This window comes from Macaca nemestrina, chromosome 15 (assembly GCF_043159975.1).
Source record: "Macaca nemestrina isolate mMacNem1 chromosome 15, mMacNem.hap1, whole genome shotgun sequence".
In the NCBI taxonomy this organism is placed as follows: domain Eukaryota; kingdom Metazoa; phylum Chordata; class Mammalia; order Primates; family Cercopithecidae; genus Macaca; species Macaca nemestrina.
The window spans coordinates 44,027,792-44,052,348 of NC_092139.1; the positions used below are offsets into that span (position 1 = coordinate 44,027,792).

Here is a 24,557-nt window from a genome sequence, read left to right on the forward strand (position 1 = left end):
TGCAAAATAATGAGGCAATACTTAGTAAAGAGTACATATCTTTTTCTGACCTGGAGATTTCATTCATTAGAATCTAACACTTATAAATGAAAACGTAAGTAGGTAAGAATATGTGTACAAGTTATCGGCCTCCTTAAAAAGAATATATGTACAAAGTCATTGTCTGTGGGTACAGACACACAGGAGGAAGGCAGACATAAAAATCTTCTTGGCATAACCTCTCTGGCAAAGTGGCTTCCGGGTTTAGAGTAGCTCTCCTGAGAAGAGGTAGCTGTAAGCCATTAGCAGCCAATGCTCACAGGATTTGGGGATGGGTACACTAGGCCAACTCAAATGGGACCTGGGTGGGACATCAACTTCCTCCACTACACTCTCTACAGGCATAGTATGTGACCGTTAAAGATAGGAATTAGCATTTTCAGTTGACTTAGAGACTTTTGTGAAAAAAGCAGATCAAAGTTATATAAAATGATCTTTTTTTTTTACAAAAGCGTGTACAAAATTTTTCTTCATATGTCTTTATATAAACTATCTGAGCATAGAGAAAATATGATTCAACACCCAATAGGTCATTTTTTCTGTTTTTGTTTGTTTTTTAGACAGAGTCTCACTCTGTTGCCCAGGCTGGAGTACAGTGGCACAATATCAGCTCACTGCAACCTCCACCTGTTGGGTTCAGGCTATCCTCATGTCTCAGTCTCCCGAGTAGCTGGGATTACAGGTGCACACCACCATGCCCATCTAAATTTTGTATTTTTCACAGAAACGGGTTTTCGCTATGTTGGCCAGACTGGTCTTGAACTCCTGACCTCAAGTGATCCGCCTGCTTCAGCCTCCCAAAGTGCTGGGATTACGGGCATGAGCCACTGCGCCCAGCTCCAGTAGCTACTTTATATGTAATATAAACTATTACATATAATGCAGGAGAGCAAGAATGAAGATGATGCAGGTAGAAAAGGGGAGTAGGGACGAATGTCAGGTCTAGGGCAATTTAAGGAAAAAAAAGAGAAAAAAGAGACAAAAGAGACTGCACCCTACAGAAAAAAGACAATTATAATCAAAGAATGACAATAAATGGAGAAATGATTTGATAAGCTTGGTGGTAAAATCTAGCATTGGTGCCTTCTGTCCACATTGGGCACACAGTTGGCCTTCCCTGTGGCAGGATCCACATCTGTGGATTCAACCAACTGTGAATGGGAAATATTTGAAATAACAAAAATAAAAAATACAGTGTAACAATTATTTACATAGCATTTACATTGTCTTAGGTATTATAAGTAATCTAGAGATGATTTAAAGTATACAGGAGGATGTGTGTAGGTTACATGCAAATATTGTGCCATTTTACATAAGGAACTTGATATCCAAGGAGGTCCAGGAACTAATGTCCCAAGAATACCCAGGGATGACTGTATTTTACTTTCTGTGTAACTGTGGCCCAGGAGAAGAATTTACATCCTGGCAGTTTTTTACCATCTGTGGTGAGTTGAATGATGTCCCCCCAAAAGATATGTCCAAAGACCTAAGTCCTGCTACCTGTGAATGTGACCTTATTTGGAAACGGGGTCTTTGCAAATGCAATTAAGGATCTTGAGATGACATCATCCCGGATGTAGGGTGGGCCCTAAATCCAATCACTGGTGTCTTTGTAAGAGAAAGGAGAGAGATATTTGACACACAGAGAGGGAGGGGGAAGGCCATGTGAATACAAGGGCAGATTGTAGTGGTGACAGCTACTAGAGGCTGGAGAAGGTAAGGAATGATTAACCCTAGAGCCTCCGGAGGGAGCATAGCCCTGCCAAGACTTTGATGACAAACTTCTAGCCTCTAAAACAGAGAGAATAAATTTCTGTTGTTTTAAGCCACTACTTTTATGGCAATTGTTACGGAAGCCCTAACAAACCATCCCATTTCCTAGACGCCATAAGAGTTGAAGGTAGTAAAAACTTAAGAGCAATAGTTTGTTTGTTGTTTGAATTCATCATACCACATGGGTGTTTTGCTGCTGCTTGTGAGTGACAAATCAACAGACGGGTACAAAACTGTACCATTAAGAAGGCATCATGTCTAGCTGGGGGATGTGTGGCTGAACATTCAGCCCATGAAGAGAGGCTATGCATTTGCTCTAAAGATTACCCGAATATGTACACATCTTTAATGATGCCTATGAGAAAATAAATACAAAAATAAAAATGCACATGAGAAAGACAAACTTACTGATAGAAAATGTGGAAGGCATTCCAGAAGCATTTGACTAGTGTACTAGAAATGGAAGGCAATCTATTATACAATCGTCTTCCAGAAGTCACATCAATACATCCCAACCACAGTGTGAAAGTGCTCCTTTTCCTAAACTTTTGCCAACAATAGTTATTATCTTTGCCAATTTAGTAACTGAAAATGGACTCTCCTTTTAAAATTAATATTTTAAAAAATTACTGGGGGTAGATAATATGTAGTCTTTCCATTTCCAGTACACTCGGGACTCAGAAATCTGAATTATATTTATTTATCCTGAAGAAATAATCGGGGATATGGGAAAACAATATATACAGTATGTTCACTGCATCGTTGCTTATATTAACACAAAAATTTTGAAAACAACCCAAAGGTTTACTAATACCAATTTATTAACTAAATTATGGCATAGTCTTTTTAATTAAAATGTCTTCAGGCATTAAAAATGATGTAATATACTCCATTTACCCCGATGTGATTATTACACATTGTATGCCTGCATCAAAATATCTTATATACTCCATAAATATATACACCTACTAGGTACCCATAAAAGTTAAAAGAAAAATGATGTAATAACAGAATGCTTAGAATTATATATGTGTATGATGTTCATGACATATTAAGTAAAAGGAACAGATTATAAAACAGAACATACCGTATGATCATCTTTTTGGAAAAATCCTTGCAGAAAACAAACTGAAAAGATACATAGAAAATGTAAACGGTGATTATTATATCTGGAGATAGTAGGAATACACTTGACTTTAGTGTGTGTGTGTGTGTGTGTGTGTGTGTGTGTCTGTCTGATTCATATTTTCCCAGTTTTCTATTACGACATGTTTAACTTATAAAATTAATAATTAAAAAGAAAAATCTCGGCCAGGCGTGGTGGCTCACACCTGTAATCCCAGAACTTTGGGAGGCCAACGCAGGCAGATCACCTGAGGTCAGGAGTTCGAGATCAGCCTGACCAACATGGAGAAACTCCGTCTCTACTAAAAATACAGAAGTAGCCGGGCATGGTGGCGCATGCCTGTAATCCCAGCTACTCAGGAGGCTGAGGCAGGAGAATGGCTTGAACCCAGGAGGCAGAGGTTGCAGTGAGCTGAGATCGCGCCATTGCACTCCAGCCTGGGCAACAAGAGCAAAACTTCATCTCAAAAAAAAAAAAAAAAAAAATTCTCCCTGGCTAGATGATCAACTCCTTGAGTCTAGAGACTGTGAACAAATTTCTGTGTTGTTTTTTCTCTTCTCACCACCAAATACGCTTGACTAACCTATCTGGCAAACAGAAAGAGCTCAACTAATACTTCCCAAAATGAAACCACAATACTCGAAACAAAGTCAAGGTAGCTAAAAGAAGATGTTTATTATAAGTATTTTCTCAGAGAATTTTTAATAGGAGATTGTCAAGCTGTTTTATTTCCCTCTAAATTCACACTTTATTACAGGTAATATAGTATTCCATGACTTTTAGTGTGCCAAGTCTAATCGTCTCTCCAACAAAAGGCTTCATTTACATTTAGGAATAGTTTTCAGGGATTGCATTCTCTTTCATGAGTATTAAAGCAGCATATAAATCTACTTATAATCCAAATGTAGGCTAACATTGGGTTTAGGTGCATCTAAATTCAAAATCTGTAGATGATTGGCAAAAATTTCCATTATGGGATACCATAGTTACTAAATGGAAGCACTTAGCTACATGAAAAAAATTATAAAGATATCAGATATTCAAAATTGACTTTTGCTTCAGATTAAGAGATAGCTTTATTTAGACAGCTGAAATGGGGCCTTGTAGGAGATGTTTAGTCTCTTTGACTATTCCCCAAAGATTATCAGGAAGGAATAACCTAACTAATCCTATGTTTTGTCAAGGCCTGCATTGATTTTTGTATATGATAATTTAAAATAACCTGCATAATGTATGTGACTGTAAACAACATTATTTTATTTTAAAGTTATCCAAAGAACTGCTCAACAATATGAACAACAATATGAAAATACGGAATACAATGGCTGATTTATGGGTACTTAAAATCCCTCGTCTACCATGTAAATGCCTAAGTAGCTTTGATAATACAAACTAAATGAGTTCAAGGATACCTATGATAAAAGATATTAATGTGATATAGTTTAAATATCTTGTGTAAAATACTTCACTTATATAAAGTGCTTCAGTCTAACAGTTGATTTACAATGTCTAACATGTAAAGACTCTCTAATATTGTACAAATAAATGGAGGAATTAAAGAGTAGGATAGCTATAAGACCAAATAAGTATTTGATTAAAAATTTCCTTTAATTTGCTTTAGCTCTCCACTTTTTTCCTTGCTGCTAAAATCCTAACGTCTTTTGATTAATGAGATGACAATCCTGTTGGACTCCTATGGTTCAATAATGTTTAATGCTACATGTCCTGAGAGTCCCACGAAAGTATTGAGCAACTGTCACTGACTTCATTCTCTTCAGCATACTCTCCCTTTCCTTTTCCACAGCTATCAGGGTTTCCCATTCTCTCTCCTGAGGTACATCATAATGCAATATTCAGACCTCAATCTTACTTCAAGTCACAAAACACTGCCTCAGGCTTACCTTAGTTGCTATTTTTACTTATCATTTATTTCTGCCAAAAGGAACTCCTCTGAAATTATTTTCATCAACAATTTTCATTTCACGTTTTATCATCTAAGTTTGAATGCTAATTTTCTTGAATTATAGAGGAAAGTTTTTTTTTTTTTTTCTATTTTTGGTGTTTTCTGCTAAGGATTATTACAACTTTAGGAAACACAGAGGCATTTATAAATATATTTTAACTAATTTGTGATGTATTCAAAATAAAAGCATTAATGTTTCGCCAAGGAATGTAATCAAATTTTATGGTAAAGCTAAAAATGATAGAATTTAAAAAATGGCTATCATGGAAAGTGGAAACCCCTAATCTATAAGATCAATTGGAGAGGTTCACTGTGTCACCCCTTCTTGGAGGAACTTGAAAAAAATGCAGGATAAGGCCAAGGAGAACCAGGACAATTCCCAATTCCTATGTGACACACCTTCTTCAGTGACCATTGTAAACACATGTGATGAAGAACCCTTCTTTTAGGTTGGGATGATAATAAAAATGTAAAGGCATGGCATCAAGAATGCTTTTTTCCATTTATGTGACCAAGTTTTCAGTAAGTAATTTATTACAAAAATAAGCTTTCCTCCTGCCTTTATTAGATAGCTATTGCTGTATAAGAAAGTACACCCCAAATTTGACTTAAAACAACATTTATTATCTCACAGATTTTGTGGGTCAGGAACCAACCTGGAAATAGCTTAGCTGGCTTTTTTTGCTTCAGGGTCTCTCGTGTGGCAGGGCTATACTCATCTCAAGGTTCCATTGGGGAGAACCTGCTTCCAAATTCACTCTTGTGGTTTTTGGTACGATTCAGTTCCTTTTGAAGAGTTGGCTAGAAGCCTCCCTCAACCCTTGCTATGTGGGCCTCTCCAAGGGACAGTTCCCAACATGACAGCTGGCTTTCATTGAGAGAGCAGGCATCAAGAGATACACTCATCTTTTTACCACCAAATATCAGAAGTGACATCCTGTCCCTTCTGCTGTATTCTATTCATTAGAAGTTAGTCACTAGGTCCCACCTACACCCAGAGAGTGAACTGACAGGAAATGAGATTATTGGGAACCATCTTAGAGGCTGCCTACCACATATAAAATACATCCCCCCTACTCATCAGATCCTCAAAAGTTTCACTTTTGCATTACATCAGCTCAAAGTTCAGAATCTCATAATTGGAATCAAGTCAGGGTGATCTCATAATTGGAATCACCCCAGGTTTCCTCAGGGCGTAGTTCTTTAAGTATGGTTCCTGGAATACAGTTGCTTTCCATCTGTAGACCCATGAAACTAGAGAAAATTGATCTACCTTCTACTCACAGCATAAAATTATGCATAAGGCATAACCATGACCATCACTGTAACATTCTGTCCACAAAGCTGGGAAATGAGAAACATAAAGGAGTCACGAAGTCTAGCCTACACTCAAGGGGAGGAAATTATGCAAGGTCTGAAACCAGGAGGTGAGGATCACTGGGGGCCACCTTAGAGGCTGCCTATCACACTGCCCTTCTATTTGATTCTAATAATAAAAGAAGTAAAACTTCTGATAAATATTTTATGAGACTTCAGGTGGGGCTGATATTTAATATATATGGATGGTATTGCTGTTTGTATTGCTAGCTTTTTCCTTTGGCTCAGAGGAAACATTCTTTTTGATTACAAGAATATTGGAGGAAATGGTTGAACAATTCTATTTCTCTTTATCATGGCTATAGATCTGATCATTGACTATTAGGTTGGTTCGTTTCCCCAAAATTTCCAAAATGTTTTCGTAAAGTTTCATATAACATTTGTTATAGCTCCATGCTTATTCATGTGGCTGCCTTCTATATTTCTGCTTCAATTTATCAATACATCTTATATTTGCATAAAATTCAAGTTCCATCCCTTGGGGAAACATAGTGTCTCTATTTTGAACACGGGAGCTTTTCTAGTTTCTTTTTCATACTATTGACTAGAGAAATAACGTCCCCTTCCTTCATGCTGCTTTCTGAAGTCCTGGTAGAATACTCCTCATTTTCCTTCCTTTTTCTATCAGTCTATAGTTCTCAACCAACAATTTTGCTCTCCTGGGAACATTTGGCAACGTCTGGAGACGTTTTTGGTTGTCACAACAGGAGTGTGCTACTGGCATCTAGTGTGTAGAAGCCAGGGATGCTGCTAAATAAGCTGTAATGCACAGGGCAGCCTCCGCACAACAAAGAATTATGGGGTCCAGAACATCAATAATGTCAAGGTTGAGAAATCCCAGTGTAAAACAAACCAGTTCTTCCTCTCACTTTAAAAATGAAGACATTACAACGTTACTTTAGCCTTGGTTACTATATAAATCTTTTTTCCCCCCAAAAGCAAAGATTTCCCCCAAATAACAAAAATGTGGAGTTGAGATATAAACTACAAATTGCAGCAAACCAGGTTCTACTCAATTATCTAACCACTGAAGAATACAGCCTGAGATAAAGGGCACGGAGAAAAGTGAAATTTTACTCAATGTGCAGTTTGAATACTTCTTTTGATTGAGCAATATATGCTGAAAGTTTTGTGACACTGTGAGATCTAGTTTACTTTAAGCATATGTAATTACTACTAACTAGAAAATATCTAAAACATGTATATCCAAACTAGAGCATGGATTAGGAGTCTTTTTATTTGTTTGCTCTCAAAATGATGCCAAAATAACAATAAAAATTTAGAACAATATACAGCAGTCACTATAGAATCCCTAAGATAACTATAATATTTTAAAATAAATAATGCTTCATATTTTTATTATTTCATGGCATTTCTATTCACGAATCACCTTTTTTCCTAAATAAGTGTATCTATAATTTTATGAGTCATTTGTCCAAATATGTAGAACAGGTCTTTGGGAGAGAACAAATACACTCACAATTTTTCTTAATTGCCACCAGACTAGTTTATTTGTTTCTTTCGTAATACAAACATGCTATTCTCTTAGTTTTTATCTTCAATAACATATGAGAGATCCAAAATCAAATTGGCTGTCTCTACAGCCACCTGTAGGCCACTAAGCTTTGCAGTCAAACAGTCCAAGGTCAGGTTGCTGGCTGAGCCCACAGCTTCAAGTGGAAGGCAGGTTTGTGGCACAAAAGGATGACGTGTGCTTCTTAAGAAAGACCAGCTGAGTTCTTCCTGGCTATTGTATAATCCACAGCCACAATGTGAAAGCAAATCTGGCCAGTTAGCAACACAGGGAGAATCTGCCTGAACTGACCAAAGGTGTCCATACTTCATGTCAGTGAGAATTTCACCTCCATCATGTTCTAAAGAGCCAACAACAGATTCTAGGGCACTGCAAAATGCTTCAGCAATTAGTTGAAGTTCTGTTTGAGTACATTCATCATCTTTGAGAATGCTTTTGGGGTCGTTGTGAGTCTAAAGAGTAATAAAAACATTGAGAACACATACAAAGCAATTAATATAAACTGTTTAAGAAAAATAAGATGCTGAATCAAAATCTTATTCCTAAAGTTACTACTTACTTTCATTTAATTTGGGGTTTGGTACAATGCTAATGGGCTTGTATGGGTCAGTCGGCCAGGCTGCAAACCCTTAACTAGGTTGGTTATAGTAAAAATGTATATACTACCAGTCATGTTACCAGAATGGGTGACTCAGGATGACCCCATCATCAGCTTATTCTGAATGAGGCGTGGTAGTGCCTCTTTAATACATGAAGAACAAGGCATAATGCATGTATTACAGGTTTCTCTGCACACAGGAGGAAGTTCCTGAAGACTGATGTCTCAAATGATGTACTTATTTATCTCTGCAAAATGTTTGAGATTTGTTTAAAATGAGAATGCACATATTTTTATTTGGAAATCATGATGTAAATTTTCACATCAATGTTTTAAAAAGGAATATTCTTCTCTTTAAATTAATGAAAAGGTAGTAAGACCATAAACTGTCTTCTGGTTTCACTATTTAAACAAGTTTATCCTAGAAATTCCAAGATAAAAAGAAAAATTAATATTTAGCCATGTACCACATACCAACGCTTCAGTCAATGACAGACTGCATATACAACAGTGGTCCCATAAGATTAGAAGGCCATATTTTTACTAACCTTTTCTATGTTTTGATATGTTTAGATACACAAATACCATTGTGCTACAATTACCTACAGTATTCAGCACAGTAACCTGCCGTAAGGGTTTGTAGCCTAGGAGCAATAGGCTAAACCACATAGCTTAGGAGTGTAGTAGGCTCTACCATGTAGGTTTGTGTAAGTACACTCTATACTGTTTGCACAACAATATTGCCTAATGATGCATTTCTCAGAATATATCCTTGTTGTTAAGCAACATGTCTGTATTAGCAAACTAACAACTGAATGATGGTTTAAAAAATCCATATCTTAACTGCTTAAAAACAGTGACTACTTTCCGACTCAAGACACCTTCTTCCTGCAAAAAACTTTCTCTAGTTTACTCAATTCCATTTCAGAACACATTATTGTCCATTCAGCACCAATAGATTGGCACGAATTTTGTTTTCCATAATGTATATTCTGATAACTTTTCATGAAAGTGCTTTATCTTCAAACAGATTCTAAGTTACTTGGGGAGGGACAGGGCATGTTTACCCAACGAATCGACTGCTAACATCTGGAAAACACCTATACCATTTTGTATCCATTTTCAAATAAAGTAGGCCAGTACTTATGACATAATCAGAACTACAATGCACTAAACTTATCTGAGAGCTGTCAGGAAATGGAGTTTCCCAGACTAATCAAAAAATTCTATTTAGTAGAATTAATAAATAACATACATAAATACCAATCTTAAAATTAGAATCTAATATGTGAACTGCTTAAATAAATGAAACTGTTTTCTTGACGCTCTAGAAGATACTTAAGTATTCTGTAGAAACTTGGCCCTTTTGTTTGTGAACATCAATTATTACTGTATTGCAGCAGTTGAGATCTCTAAGAGAACTCCCAATAACAGGATGCTAGCTTCAACATGCAGTACATGTAGACAATACTCAAAGAACGTGATCATTTGCTAAAATATTATTTTTATAATAAACCATTGTAATAAAGATATTACCTTATATTTACCTTGTTATTTCCCTCAAGTGTTTTGGATTATGTATTTTATTTAGACTACTGAAAAATTCAGTGTTAAAGGCTACAATTTTACCTATATAACAAACCTATACATGCACCCCTTAACCTAAAATAAAAGTTAAAACTAACAAACAAAAAGGCTACAGGATACTATGATTTTGGATTATTATCTCATAAAACAAAAGTTGCTGAGAATTCAGGTAATCCGAAGAGGATTATCTTATGTACCTTGTGTCTGATATATGCAGCCAGATGAGTTTCAGTACAGCCACCTCCCAACAAAGCCCACGGTTCCTTGAGTGTTAACTGCAGGATATGCAGTGCCGTCTGACACGTGAGCTAAGAAAAACCCCAAATCATCAGAATCAGACATTCACATCATATACACACACAAAAAGTCATGCTCTCAAAGCATCACAGTGAATACAAAGAGTATGATTTTAATTGCAAAAGAACAAAACTTGTGCTGTGCCAAGGTTGTCATGTGATTAAAACATTCTGAATAATAAGGTTTAGAGATTAAAGGAAGATACTTTAGTCAGAAGTTTGTTTCATGGAGCCAGATTAGTATTTTCTTTCGTATACACTTAGCTCTTCAAATTGAGACTGACAAATATATGGCCTCAAAATATCTGGGTCAACAAGGTTTGCTGGCACATCCACTAAAAAAAATTATTTCAGTCTAAATAATAAATTTATTTTGAATTGTTTTGGAAATAATACAGTTACATCCCAGCAATAATAAATAAAAAAAAAAACCACACAGACCTTTAACATTTACTAAGGATATATCCTTGAGCATACATGAATCTTTAAAACTTGTGACCAATCCCACAGATGTTCATTTCCCTTGTATAAAAGTTGAATGTATTATTGCTGGCAGAGAACAGGAAACTCTGCTAAGCAGTGGATGATGGGTATTGACTGCTGAACTCATTTTCCAAGTGAATTATTCATACACATTAGCATCAAAGACTACACAATTCAAGTTAATTTCTTAGAAAAGTTCACATGTCAACGGCCTTTTAGGTTTCTTGTCAATAGTAGAAATAATAAATGGCAACACATGCCAAAATTATTATAATGCCACAGGCATTTAAATTAGCTTACTTGTGACTCTGCATCAGTCATTTTAATTTTTGCTTTCTATACTACCTAGGGAAGCTACGAAAAAAAAAATTCATAATAACTGTTGAGTGACTAATTCCTCCCTCAGCCCCTGCATATAGAATTCAAAATTCATTACCTACCTTCAGCTCATCCCAGGCAGTGTCATTTCTGTTGCAGAGAAGCAAGCTGCAGATTGTTGCTTCATTAGGGATAAGATGAAAAAAATGTTTGGAGCCAAATTTTGCAGTGCACACATCTTTCACACTTCCATAACTATTAGGAGATATTGAGCCTAGGGATCCAATAGGCTGTGTTCCTATTTTTTAAAGATTAGAAAATACAAGATGTATAAGCAAAAGTGGAGCAAACAACCATTTAAAAGTATACTTATTCCTAGCCAACATAAAAGCCCCATAAGCATATAATTTAAAATATGAAATATAGGATAAATAAGATGAATCTCCCTAAATTGCTAAGTTATATTCTGCTACTAAAATGATATACAAATAAAGTAAAGCAGAAGTTATTTTGGTTTACAGAGCTCTTTGAAAATCTGTTAGAAGTCATTTTGTACTCTCTTCCCAGAAAAGGGGGCATACCATTTTGCATACATTTTCAGGGAGTTCAGAAACCCTCAAAGCCCACTCAGGGATTAGAGACCCCAAATTAAGAACTTCACTAATTTGGATTAAGGGTGATGTGAGGTGAGAAGCTATTTTTAAAAGGAATTATTATTTTCAGTTTAAAATAAATGCAGCTATTCAAATGCTTGTGTAGTTGAATTCCTTCGGGGCTCTACATAGTGAATACGTAAGAACTAGTTTTTTGTCTAGCAACAATTTATAAAATAGCTAACTGAATTATACCAAAATAAAGTGACATGCTTATTTCACTGTTATTATTTGATATATTAAGTATTTTGTCCTCCTACCCGCACATGTAAAATAGTAAGTTTTATAAGCCACAAGTAAAAATACGAATAAAGAAGTTAGGGTGACTTGAATTTTCCAAATCTCCAAATGTAATGGAAGTTATTTAAGCAAAGAAACCTACACCAAACTCCTACAAGACACAATACTAATTTAAAGTCTAAAGCTATAATTCTGAGCCATTCACCACTTTGAGCTAGTTTCCTTTTCTTTCAGACTCACCTATAAAAGATGGTTTCTTTCAAACTAATGGGGTTTAGTTTGAAAGTCTAAAATCTTGGCCGGGTGTAATTACATGCCTGTAATCCCAGCACTTTAGGAGGCTGAGGCGGGCATCGCCTGAGGTCAGGAGTTCGAGACCAGCCTGGACAACATGGTGAAACCTGGCTAAAAATACAAAGTAGCCAGGCGTGGTGGCAGGTGCTTGTAATCCCAGCTGCTCGGGAGGTTGAGGCAGGAGAATCGCTTGAACTCCGGGGACGGAGGTTGCAGTGAGCAGTGAGCCGAGATCGTGCCACTGCACTCCAGCCTGGGCAACAGAGCGAGACTCCATCTTAAAAAAAAAAAAAAGTCTAAAATGCTATAAACACTTCCAGCTCAAAAAATTTATAGAATATAATCACTAAACAATTTCACTTATTTGAATATTGTTTACTTCTGAAGTCTTCAAAATAACGAATACTTTAAAAAAGTGATCTAAGTAAAAAAAGCCAAAATCTTAAATAGTGTAATTTCTTTCACATGGTGGGAACAACAGATTCTAGTGAGAAGACTGGCTCTACTGCTTGAGTCACTGGATGCTGTCACTCATGTCATTTAACTTTCTGCCTCTGTCACATGAGAGGCAAGTGGGGATAATAATGCATACTTCACAAATAAATCAAATGTTAAAAATGCTCCAGGCCGGGCACAGTGGCTCACGCCTATAATCCCAGTACTTTTGGAGGCCGAGGGGGGTAGATCACCTGAGGTCAGGAGTTCAGGACCAGCCTGACCAATATGGTGAAACCCTGTCTCTACTAAAAATAGGAAAAATTAGCCAGGCGTGGTGGTGTGCACCTGTAGTCCCAGCTACTAGGGAGGCTGAGACAGAATTGCTTGAACCCGGGAGGTGGAGGTTGCAGTGAGCTAAGATTGCACCACCCCACTCCAGCCTGGGCGACAGAGTGAGGCTCCATCTTAAAAAAACAAACAAACAAACAAAAAAACAACAAAAAAAACAAAAAAACCTCCGTAAGCTGCAATACGTTTCACATGTGGCACCCATCCACAGTATCACCCATTACGCAACCTATATCATTAATAAATAGGAATTTTGTTTCAAGGCCTGAAATGAGGTAATGTTAACTTAGATACACCAGGGGAGATAGGTAAGGCCAAAATCATACTTCATCTACCTAAAAGTTTACTTGTGCCACGTACCTGGTACAGTTTTCCGCCTCTTCTTTTTCTCAAAAGGTCTTTGCTCCCAAGACCCAGGACTAAAACTATGGCTGTTAATGCCATGTTTAGGTATATATTGTGGGCTAGTGTGGAAACCCAGCCCCCAGTTACAATATGGTTTCTATGGGAAAATGTTTTTTTTTTTTTTTTTGATAGGGAGTCTTGCTCTGTCACCAGGCTGGAGGGCAGTGGTGTAATCTCGGCTCACTGCAACCTCTACCTCCCGGGTTCAAGTAATTCTCCTGCCTCAGCCTCCCAAGTAACTGGGATTACAAGTGCGGCCACCACGCCCAGCTAAATTTTTTGTATTTTTAGTAGAGACGGGGTTTCATGATGTTGGCCAGGATGGTCTCGATCTCCTGACCTTGTGATCCACCCGCCTTGGCCTCTCAAAGTGCTGGGATCACAGGTGTGAGCCACCGCCCGACCCTTTTTTTTTTTTTTTTAAGATGTGGTCCCGCTTTGTTGCCCAGGCTGGACTTGAACTCCTCGGCTCAAGCAATCCTCCTGCCTCAACTTCCCAAGTAGCTGGGACTACAGGCATGTACCACACCTGGCTAAAGTGTCCCATATTTTAAAAATCAATCTGGAAGACCCAGTATTTACAAGCTGGAAATTGCCAGATTCATGCAAAGCTAGTAGATATTTAAGGATATCAGTCTGACTTACCATACCAACAATGAGTTCTAAGGAATTATTTCCATTATTAAGAAACTTCTACTTTGACAGTCATTTGAGTCTTACAAAGGTAGGACAGTAACCCAGAGATACTATGTATTCAACACTGGGCATACATAAGGCTCCTTTTTGATAATTTATACTAAGACTTTTATTAATGAACTTTAATAATGGTTTAAGTCTAATAACTTAAAAATTGGAAACAATGCAGACTAAATGATCATCTTTCTGAGAGATTGTCAAAGCAATTAAAGGAACACTGAAAAGTAGCTCAAATTAGGAACCCTTCAGCTTGTCATTTTTCTTTGGCTCTAACAGGTCTTATATTTGCTTTTAATTTGCTGTGTCTGTAAAATACAGTGAATTTTTTTGCCTATTGTAGTTCTGTATATTAACAACTATATTTCAGTCAATTCAACAAACACTTTAGAACACCTACTGTGGCTCAGGCCTGTAATAGGTGTTGAAAGTAAAAGATGATCTTGGTTCTCAAGGTCAGCTGGAAACAGTTTTGATATAGGTAAAACAGTGGTGCATGTACATCCCCCTCCCATTAGAAACAAGTACTTAAGCAGAAGTACAGAAGTTTGTTGCAATTATGATAAAGTGAAGAAAAAGGGGCATTCTAGTTACAAAATCATTTTCTAAATATAACATGATTTAAGAGTTTTGTGAATTGAGGCTGAAGAATTTTGTGCAAAGTATGAAAGACCTTAGGATTATGAGGATGTTAGACTTTTCAATAACCTGTAAAATATTGGGGGGTCAGATTATGATATGAAAATGGCTATAATCAACTGCATTTTTAGTATGTGAACAATACAGGATCTTTTTCAGAAACCTCTGATGCCAGAAATGATACTGACACATGCTGTGTCAATTTTTCAAGATGTTAACAGTGACACAAACCAAAAATCTCTCTGTTCAGAAAAGTGTGATTTATTAACTGTAAGGGGCAAAACCAAGAGTGAGTTTTACCTGTCATTTTAGTCAGGGGTTCCATCAGAGTCACTCCAATTCTGTCTACGGCAATAACACGATGCATATTGAGAAACTGCTTCAAAGATGGATGTATAACTTTTTGGCACAGGACAAGATCTACATGGTCACTGACTAGCTGCCTTCCTAGGTTAAGCAGCTGGTCCAGGACTGCATTTTCAAGAGAAACCCCATAACTGACCACCACAGTTCCTTCTCCAGTGTCAGAAATGTCTCCGGATAAAGTTGTACAAAAGAGTGCCACCTTGAGGGCAGTTGATTTTTTGATAGGTAATAGCCTCATTAATTGAACTTCTGACATTTCAATGAGTATCCCAGGTAATACAGTGGAATCTATAACTCTTTGATCTTTTAAAGGTACAATTAAACTCTTTCCTAAAATGATGTGGCCTTCAGCATTTTCTGGAATTGTTAGCAAAAAGGCTCTCAGAATCAAAGCACTGACATGCTCTGTTTCCTTTCTGGTGAGCATACAGGCAGGTTTACTTGTTAATATACTGCGAACCAAACAAAGGAGGATCTGAGTACTACTAAAGTCGACTGGGATTCGACAACCACAGGTCTCGGACTTGAGATAACTGATGCAAAGACTCAAAAGATGTTTATTTAATCTAATGACAGTGGCGGGTGTCAAGCCTAATCTCTGAACATTTTCAATCAGGTTGCAGCAAAGAATGGCTGTGAATAAGCCACAATCACTGAAGCTTGACACATGATTCTGCACGGAGGTTGTCAGGATCTTTAAAATGGGATGTGTGACCAAAAGGTGACTGAGCAGGGCTGAGGACTGTGAGGTTGTGCACACGTAACCTCCAAAGCCATTGTGCAGCTGCTTCAGCCTACCTGAAGGGCCATAGCATGATGTTACGATCCTTTTCAAGACAGAAAGTGTGGTCCTGACTGTCTCAGATGTCAGTGGTTCACTCTTACACAATGATGGCTTCTTAGCTTCCAAACGAGACATCTTACTTCAGGTGGTAACTAGTGAAGACCGTTTTTTATTTTGTAAACCACATTTTTCTATTTATTCCATTATCACGTTTTAACATTAAAAATTATTCTTTAGGAATTAAAGTATGAATATGCAGCATTGTGGCTATAAAATCAAAGAGTTCAATGTTTATGAAGCTAATCAGCATATAATGGTTTCACGACAAATTAGTAATTCCAAATATTTATTTTACTTCACTCTTCAATACTCTTTTGTTTGCTTTGAGACTGAGATTTTACAGACTGCTTTGCAGACCTCTGTAAAAAGTATGTTCCAACATGGACACCTATGAAAGATATCCCAGCTACAAGAAGCCAGTTCTTTCTAATCCAACTGGTATTTTTCATCTCTTCTTTTGACATGAAGCTCAGATTCAAAGCCGCTTCTTTATCTAAGAAATAAAAATAAAACATTTTAGAGAAATACTTCCCAAGCATTTTGTAGACTGCAGTTTAATAATTTTTTCTAATGCTCTGCTGGCTTTTTAGAAAAAGAAACTACTAACTGGCATAAACCTCCCGAAAATGAGAAAAGTAAACCAACTTTGACTTAAAATTCCTTTATTCTTCAATAAGTCCTGCTACAAGAAAAAGTGCTTGTATTTCAGTGATTTTGTAAGGCACAACAACATGGCTAGAAAGCTTACAGCAGTTATTTGAATATGGCATGCTTCTAGGAGAGAAATGCTACAATATAAAACACAGAATTAGGTCTCTGAGCCTTTTTTTTTTTTTTTTTTTTTTTGAGATGGAGTTTCGCTCTTGTTGCCCAGGCTGGAGTGCAATGGCGCAATCTCGGCTCACCACAACCTCCGCCTCCTGGGTTCAAGCAATTCTCCTGCCTCAGCCTCCCCAGTGGCAGGGATCACAGGCATGTGCCACCATGCTCAGCTAATTTTGTATTTTTAGTAGAGATAGAGTTTCTCCATGTTTGTCAGGTTGGTCTCGAACTCCCGACCTCAGGTGATCCGCCCGCCTCTGCCTCCCAAAGTGCTGGGATTACAGGCATGAGCCACTGCGCCCGGCAATCTCTGAGTCTTAAAAGAGGTCCCAAATATTTTTATTCTCCGACATCAAGATTTAATATTATGTTTTTATCTATAATTGTGGTTTGCTTGGAAACTTTAGGTTTGAACAGAAGTGCATTTACATCAAGTCCTGTTTATAAATAATTATAAAAACAAGATAGCTGTTGGCATGTCTATTGCAGAAACTCACTAATGTATAGTCTATATTTAGCTGAATAAATCTGCACAACACATTGTACCAGAAAACAAACCATGTTTTAAACACCTGGCTAATGTCAGAGCTAATTTTCTATCATTTTACTTTATTAATCAATGATTTTCAGTTTTGGAAGTCCTAGTCAACTAATCCTCCCCAAAGCACTGGTTAATGACAGTACCAAAATGCAAAAACCAAGGGATATGCTGGATAACACCAACAACAAAAACAGGATCTGAGTTGCAATTCAATTTCAAAGTCTAAATATCATAAAATGTTATCATCATATATCAAATGGACACATAGAAATACAATTCTAGTTTCCTTAACAAGGTAGTGTCCTTGTTAAAAAAAAAAAAGTGTGCCTTGAGGCATAAATTCTTGACACATTAATAATAATGTGTGAAAAGAATAAAAATGTTAGCTCACAGATCTTATCTGTTGAAGCCTGGTGTTTTAAAGGTACAATTATTAGTTAGTATTTCCAAGAATATGCTGAGTATGGTAGGGTCTGGGAGAGCATTTAGCATAAATGAAACAAATCTGTTTAGCCTAAGGTACTTCCTAAAAGTAGGCTACAGCATAGTATGGTGATCAGACCCAAATCCTGATTTGAAGATGTGCAAAGAGGTGGGCAGAACAAGGGAATGTTATGCAAAATGTTATTTTGGTTACTGCTCCCAATTTAAAGGGCTGTAACCATGGCAACTGGGCCCAAATAAAGTAAGGGCAATAATGGTCAGCTTTCTTCCTGTGGTGATAAAGCTATTGTCAACTTTTGTGTGGCATGAGGAGGGAAAGAAAAATCTGTTTATCTATGCCAGGAACAGCCAAGGTACTTAAATATTTCAATGGTTATTTCAGATTCAGCAAAATCTGAGAAATACATTTAAATGAAACCTCATAGTGACTTCTATATGGTAATTTGCATGTTAAAACTTACACACACACACACACACACACCCCCCACAATAAAAACTATGATTAAGAAAATGGTTTTTCTAGTTAGAACATTTTCAATACTTAATAGTGACATGTAACTTTTCAAAAACAGAATGCTATGTTGGCACCTCTGTCAGTCTTACGGTAGTGAGACCAGTATACACATCTTTTGGCTAGTATTTCATTAAAATGACAAAGAAATCACTGAAAGTGTTAACGACTCCCAAATCATTTTAAAGATGCCAAAACCTGTTGACCTGTGGTCACAGGTCTAGACTTGAACAAAAGAAGGTACAAAAAAGAGAAAAAAATCCAAACCACTGGAGCTAGTTTATAGAACATGTTTGGAAGTATCAGTTCAGCTCTATTAAAACTCTTTCTTCCTAAACAAGGAGCTCCATAATTCCAAGAGTTACCATCAGATGAATGGTCCTGACTATTCCTGAATGCATAGGCTTAGGAGATGGGTCTTTGTTGTTGTTGCAGTGATGGATAACTTAATTAAAATAACAGTAAAACTTGCATGACTGTCTTCTAAAGTAAGAGGTGCACTATAAAATATGATTTAAAGAAAATATAAACAGGTAAAAGTTTTTCCTAAAAGCAAATGGAGTTCTTTGGCAAAAAGACTGATTATAGGTATGAGGTAAGAAATACACAAGGTAAGCTGGGGTCCTTTTCTGCCAAAAAGTAAGCATATATTAAAGACTACCTGGGTCATATCACAAGGACAAAGGAAAAACAACAGGAGTCAACATGGAGAGGATCCAAAATGGGACAACTTTAGCATTAAAAAAAAGAAGATGACTGCAATAGATTAAGATAACTGAAATATATGCAAACCCACAGGTTCATACTAACACCAAAAACAAAAACCCTAAGCGGTTTGAGCACTCATTATTATAAAAAGCAATAAAGGGAATTACAGAGATAAAACATTTATCTTACTTTCCTTGTATAAATGCATTTTGGGGTAACTGAATGGTTGACGATGGAAAGTTGTTCCAGCTAATAAATGGAGAAGGAATGATAGAATTTGAGCAGCATCATTTGGCAGCCCCTAATGAAATAGTGTATTAGACCACATACAGTGGTTGGTAAATTAAGCCTAGGGACCACATCCAGCCTGCTGCCTGTTTTCGTAAACGAAGTTTTATTGGAAAGCAGCCATGCTCATTAATTTGTGTACTGTGTATGAGTGCTTTTACACTACAACAGAAAGCTGAAGGGTTGGTACAGACACTATGTGATCTGCAAAGCCTAAAATATTTACTATCTGGTCTTTTATAGAAAAAAGTTTGCCAATTTCTAGGTTACAGCAATGATAATGAATAGTCGCTGATAATTTATTAAGTAAAAGATCACCTGGCCAACATGGTGAAATCCTGTCTCTACTAAACAAATACAAAAATCTAGCCAGGTGTGGTGGCAGGTGCCTGTAATCCTAGCTACTCCGGAGGTTGAGGCAGGAGAATCACTTCAACCCAGGAGGCAGAGGTTGCAGTGAGCTGACATCACCTTACTGCATCTTTAAAAAAAAAAAAAAGAAAAAAGGGGGGAACTTTACAATGGAAAGAAACACTGCTAACTTGCCTGTTAGTCTTAGCAACACTGGCTAGACGTAGTGGCTCTTGCCTGTAATCCCATCACTTTGGGAGGCCAAGGCAGGAGGGTTGCTTGAGGCCAGAAATTTGAGACCAGCCTGGGCAACACAGCAAGACCCTGGTTCTAAAAAAATTTTAGAACTTAGCCAGGTATGGTGGTGGATGCCTGTAGTCACAGCTACTTGGGATGCTAAGGTTGGAGGATGGCCTGTGCCCAAGAGTTTGAGGCTGCAGTGAGCTATGATACGCTACTATACTGTAGCCTGGGTGACAAATCAAGGCCCTTCTCTCTCTTAAAAAAAAAAAAAAACTAACACCACCACCATCAAAAGTGGATCGGACATTATATGTGAAACAACATGATTACCTAGGATCTATTCCACAGTACCATCTATGAAGTATTCTTGTTCAAAAAATAAATTAAAAAAACAAATGAAAGTAGTCTCTTAACGTAAGTACAAGATTACAGGAAATAGGGGAGAGAGGAAAATTGTTAAAAGACAAGATGAGGAAGCAATCAGCCAAACTGAGAATGTGGGAATTTTTTTTTAAAGGCAGATTTAGGAGGGGAATTGAAAAGAGACATTGTCTATCAAATGCAATATGTAGACCTTGTTTGGATCCTGATTCCAACAAACCACCTGTAACGATTTTTTAAGACAAATTCAGAAATACAAACATGGCCTTGGGTATCAAACTGTAGGTAAAGAGTCACTGTTAAGTTTTTCTGGGTGATAATGCAAATATGTTTGTGTATGTGTGTTTAGTCTTACTGTTAAAGACACGTACTAAAGGACTACATAGTCGAGCTTAAGATTTGATTTAAAATATTCTAGCAGTTCAAAAAACAGAGGAAAAGATGGATAAAAGAAGACTGGCAAAATGCTATCAACTATCAAAGCTAGTTGTGGCAAAATGCCGCTAACTATTAAAGCCAGCTGATGGATACTTGAGGGCTCAATACACCATCCTCTCTCTACTTTGTGGCACGTATGTAATTTTCCATAATGAAACTAAGAATAGAAAATAAGAGACAAATACAATGCATTTTTTGATGTACTTCAACTATTTGGAATTGGTGTTTAACTTACTCTAAATCCGGCTCTAACTTTTGCTTACTAAATGCCTGTTTAAATATCTGCTTCTGCTTGCTTGACAGGAAATGTTAGCCTCTAAAACTTTTTTTTTTTTTTTTTTGAGACAGAGTCTCGCTCTGTCGCCCAGGCTGGAGTGCAGTGGCCGGATTCTCCTGCCTCAGCCTCCCGAGTAGCTGGGACTACAGGCGCCCTCCACCTCGCCCGGCTAGTTTTTTGTATTTTTTAGCAGAGACGGGGTTTCACCGTGTTAGCCAGGATGGTCTCGATCTCCTGACCTCGTGATCCGCCCGTCTCGGCCTCCCAAAGTGCTGGGATTACAGGCGTGAGCCACCGCGCCCGGCCCCTCTAAAACTTTTAACCATTGCTTCATTGGCATCTAAAACCTCTTACTACATTCACCTAATATTTTGGAGGAGATTCTTTTCTCAGCTCTATTTTCCCCCCAAGAGTATTTCTTTTTGCACGACAAGAAACTACTTAATATTCTTCCTCCAAAGTTTGGCCATACCTGGCCTGCAAACTGTTACGACATCTTTTTGTTCTTTACTTCTTGTCATAATTACAATATACATACATAATATAATGGTCTTACGACAGTCTGGAAGACTATATATATAAAAATCCAGCATCTAATAAATTCTGTGACTCCCTGCTCATATATATTAAAACTCTTCCTATAAATACAAATTTTATGTCCTAAAGTTACTCTTTTAAGTTGTTACGCTTCTATGTTACTATGTGGCTTTTTACATATAATAATTGTCTAATATATTAAGCCATGCTCTTCCACTTCTGCTTATGAACATTTAAAAATAAAATACTGATTTAAAATATTGCTGAAACCAGTAATTATATCATAAATCAAAATCTCAGACCAAGGCTTATAAATAAGGAAAATCTTACTGAGGTTCTTCTTCTATAAAGAGCAGAACCTTACACTCATCTACCTTATGCCAAAACTTAGAGCATATTATTCACGTCAAGGTTAAAAAGTAAATTACAATAGAAAATGCTTTACAATTATAAGGCCACAGTTCTTTATCTGAAACTCCTTGGGCTAGATGAGTTTCATAATTCAGAATTTCTTAGATTTTATAAATACAATATAGTGTATATAACATTCATAATCAATATAATCATAATATAGTATAACGCTATATTATAGTAAATCAAATGCAACAAATGCCAATAAAATTTCTGCAGTGAAACTCAATTTTCATATTAAGTGGAATTAAAAACAGTAACCTCCCCCATTTATCTATGAGGCATATATTCCAAGACCACCTAGTGGATGCCTGAAACTGCATATAGCACTAAACCCTATATATACTATGTTTTCATCTTGTACATACATACCTATGATAAAGTTCAATTTATAAATTAGGCGCAATACTCTTGTGCTTTGGGTACATTGTGAAGTAAAGTAAGGGTTACCTGAATGTAAGCGCAGAGATACCACCACAGTTGATCTACCCCAGAGTGCTACTAAGTGACTAACGAGCAGGTAGACAGACAAGGGAATGACTCACATCCTGGGTGGATGAAGTAGAATAGCCCAGGATTTCATCATGCTATTCAGAAAGGTGCATAATTTAAACTTTATGAATTGCTTATTTCTGGAATTTTCTATTTAATATTTTCAGACTAGGGTTGACTGCAGGTAACTGAAACTGAAGAAAGCCAAACTACGGATAAAGGGAGACAACTGCACTGCAAATTGTCTCATGTCAGTTAAGATCAAGTTTTGCTGCCAAAGGAGTTAGGATAAAATGTTTTGGTTTTGAGAACTTTTTGAATTTTGGAATTATGGATAAGGGACTACAGACCTGAATTATATAACTCCATCCTCTTTATTTCAGTGACTGTCAAAAGTAACAAATTATGGTCAAGCTAAAATAGTTGATGTTAACACATGAATACAATTAGTTTCGTATTATTAAAAAAAAAAAAGAACACTAATAGAAGAAAAGAATCTTGTACAAATTCAGACTTTTGTGGTATGTAATGGTAAGGAGTCAGGGGCTCCTTTGTACATGTTCATGATCCTGGTGATGCTGCTAGCAAAACTGCCCTTTCCCTTTGCATTCAATTGACTGCCAGGCAAGGGTCAAATGTCTCTGCACAACAAACTTTTCTAGAAACAACTGCAGGATAGTACAGTGGGTCATAATAAAAACAACAGGTAACTTGCCAATTTAGGCTTTTCCTTGCCAGAGATCTAACAGATCGAGTTTCCCATTGTTGGAATGTACCATATGATTAACCAACCAGATGAAATGGAACTTACCTAAAGATCGCAAGCCTGCTACTTCCCTTGGATTTGGCTCTTCTGAAGATTTGAAAGTTCCATACTATCTTCCTCAGGAATGTCGTTGTTTTTAGGTATTTGGAAAACAGGGCTGCTTTTGATTCTGTACCACCCCAAATGTATGAGCCCAACTAAAGGGACCATAACAATCAAAACTTTGTAGTCTCTCCACAAGTTCTGAAGGCTCATAGTACTTCAGTATCGGTGTACCTAAGAAAAGGTTACAGTTAGAGGAAAAAACCCACTAAAACCCATAACCTCCCTTTAATTACATTTCTAAATCACTACAGCTAGCATGCTGTACTCTAACAAACGCTGACTGTTAAAGATTTTTAATTATAATACATTGCAATGTTAATAAACAAAAAGAGACATGTCGTTGACCCAAAGGGAGCAGGCAGTCAGCCTTGGGGAACTTACAGAGCAATACTGACTTTTCGGCAACAATTGTAAAGGAGCAACATTACCTGCTGGAAAAGCTATATGAATCTTTGAAAACGCACATGCATGGAGCGTTCTTCAAATATATTAATGTTCTCTGAGCCACAATAGAGTAAGAGCCTTTTTTTTAAGTTATATTTTTAAAAAATTGTAATTACAGGCTAAGTGTGGTGGCTCACGCCTGTAATCCCAGCACTTTGGGAGGCTGAGACGGGCAGATCAACTGAGGTCAGGAGTTCAAGACCAGCCTGGGCAACATAGTGAAACATCATTTCTACTAAAAGTACAACTATTAGTTGGATATGGTGGTGAATGCCTGTAATCCTAGCTACTTGGGAGGCTGAGTCAGGAGACTCGCTTGAACCTGGGAGGTGGGGGTTGCAGTGAGCCAAGATCGTGCCACTGCACTGGGCAACAGAAGGAGACTCCATCACAAAAAAAAAAAAAAAAAAAAAAAAAAAATTACAATCACATTTAGTCACAATTTTAACAGAAGAATCAAATGGTAATCCACAAATATGCAGTAAGAATTTAGGTTCTGGCCAGGTGCGGTGGCTCACGCCTGTAATCCCAGCACTCTGGGAGGCCGAGGCAGGCGGACCATGAGGTCAGGAGATCGAGACCATCCTGGCTAACACTGTGAAACCCTGTCTCTACTAAAAATATAAAAAAATTAGGCGGGAGTGGTGGCGGGGGCCTGTAGTCCCAGCTACTTGGGAGAAAAAAGAATTTAGGTTCTATATTCTGACAGGATGCAGTGACAGTGTTTCAACTGCAATTACAACAGCTAAGCATGGATTCCAATTGCAGTAAAAAACTTCTGGCT

General features: G+C 37.2%; 3 protein-coding genes across 3 annotated transcripts; all 3 read right to left on the minus strand.

The window, feature by feature from the left end:
* Positions 1-7,760: 7,760 nt before the first annotated feature.
* Positions 7,761-16,089, minus strand: LOC105481521 (MKKS centrosomal shuttling protein). Its single transcript, XM_011741157.3, has 4 exons — positions 15,105-16,089; positions 11,217-11,392; positions 10,195-10,305; positions 7,761-8,264 (listed from the first exon to the last, which is right to left on the minus strand). Exons 1-4 carry the CDS (start codon positions 16,087-16,089, stop codon positions 7,824-7,826), a joined length of 1,713 nt encoding a protein of 570 aa, XP_011739459.2. The 3' UTR covers positions 7,761-7,823.
* A 194-nt stretch (positions 16,090-16,283) lies between these two features.
* LOC139358503 (uncharacterized) lies at positions 16,284-16,478 on the minus strand. Its single transcript, XM_071079665.1, has one exon. It carries the CDS (start codon positions 16,476-16,478, stop codon positions 16,311-16,313), a length of 168 nt encoding a protein of 55 aa, XP_070935766.1. The 3' UTR covers positions 16,284-16,310.
* Positions 16,284-23,479, minus strand: LOC139358502 (uncharacterized). Its single transcript, XM_071079664.1, has 2 exons — positions 23,270-23,479; positions 16,284-16,507 (listed from the first exon to the last, which is right to left on the minus strand). The coding sequence occupies exon 1, from the start codon at positions 23,477-23,479 to the stop codon at positions 23,288-23,290; it is 192 nt and encodes a 63-aa protein (XP_070935765.1). The 3' UTR covers positions 16,284-16,507; positions 23,270-23,287.
* Positions 23,480-24,557: the final 1,078 nt, after the last annotated feature.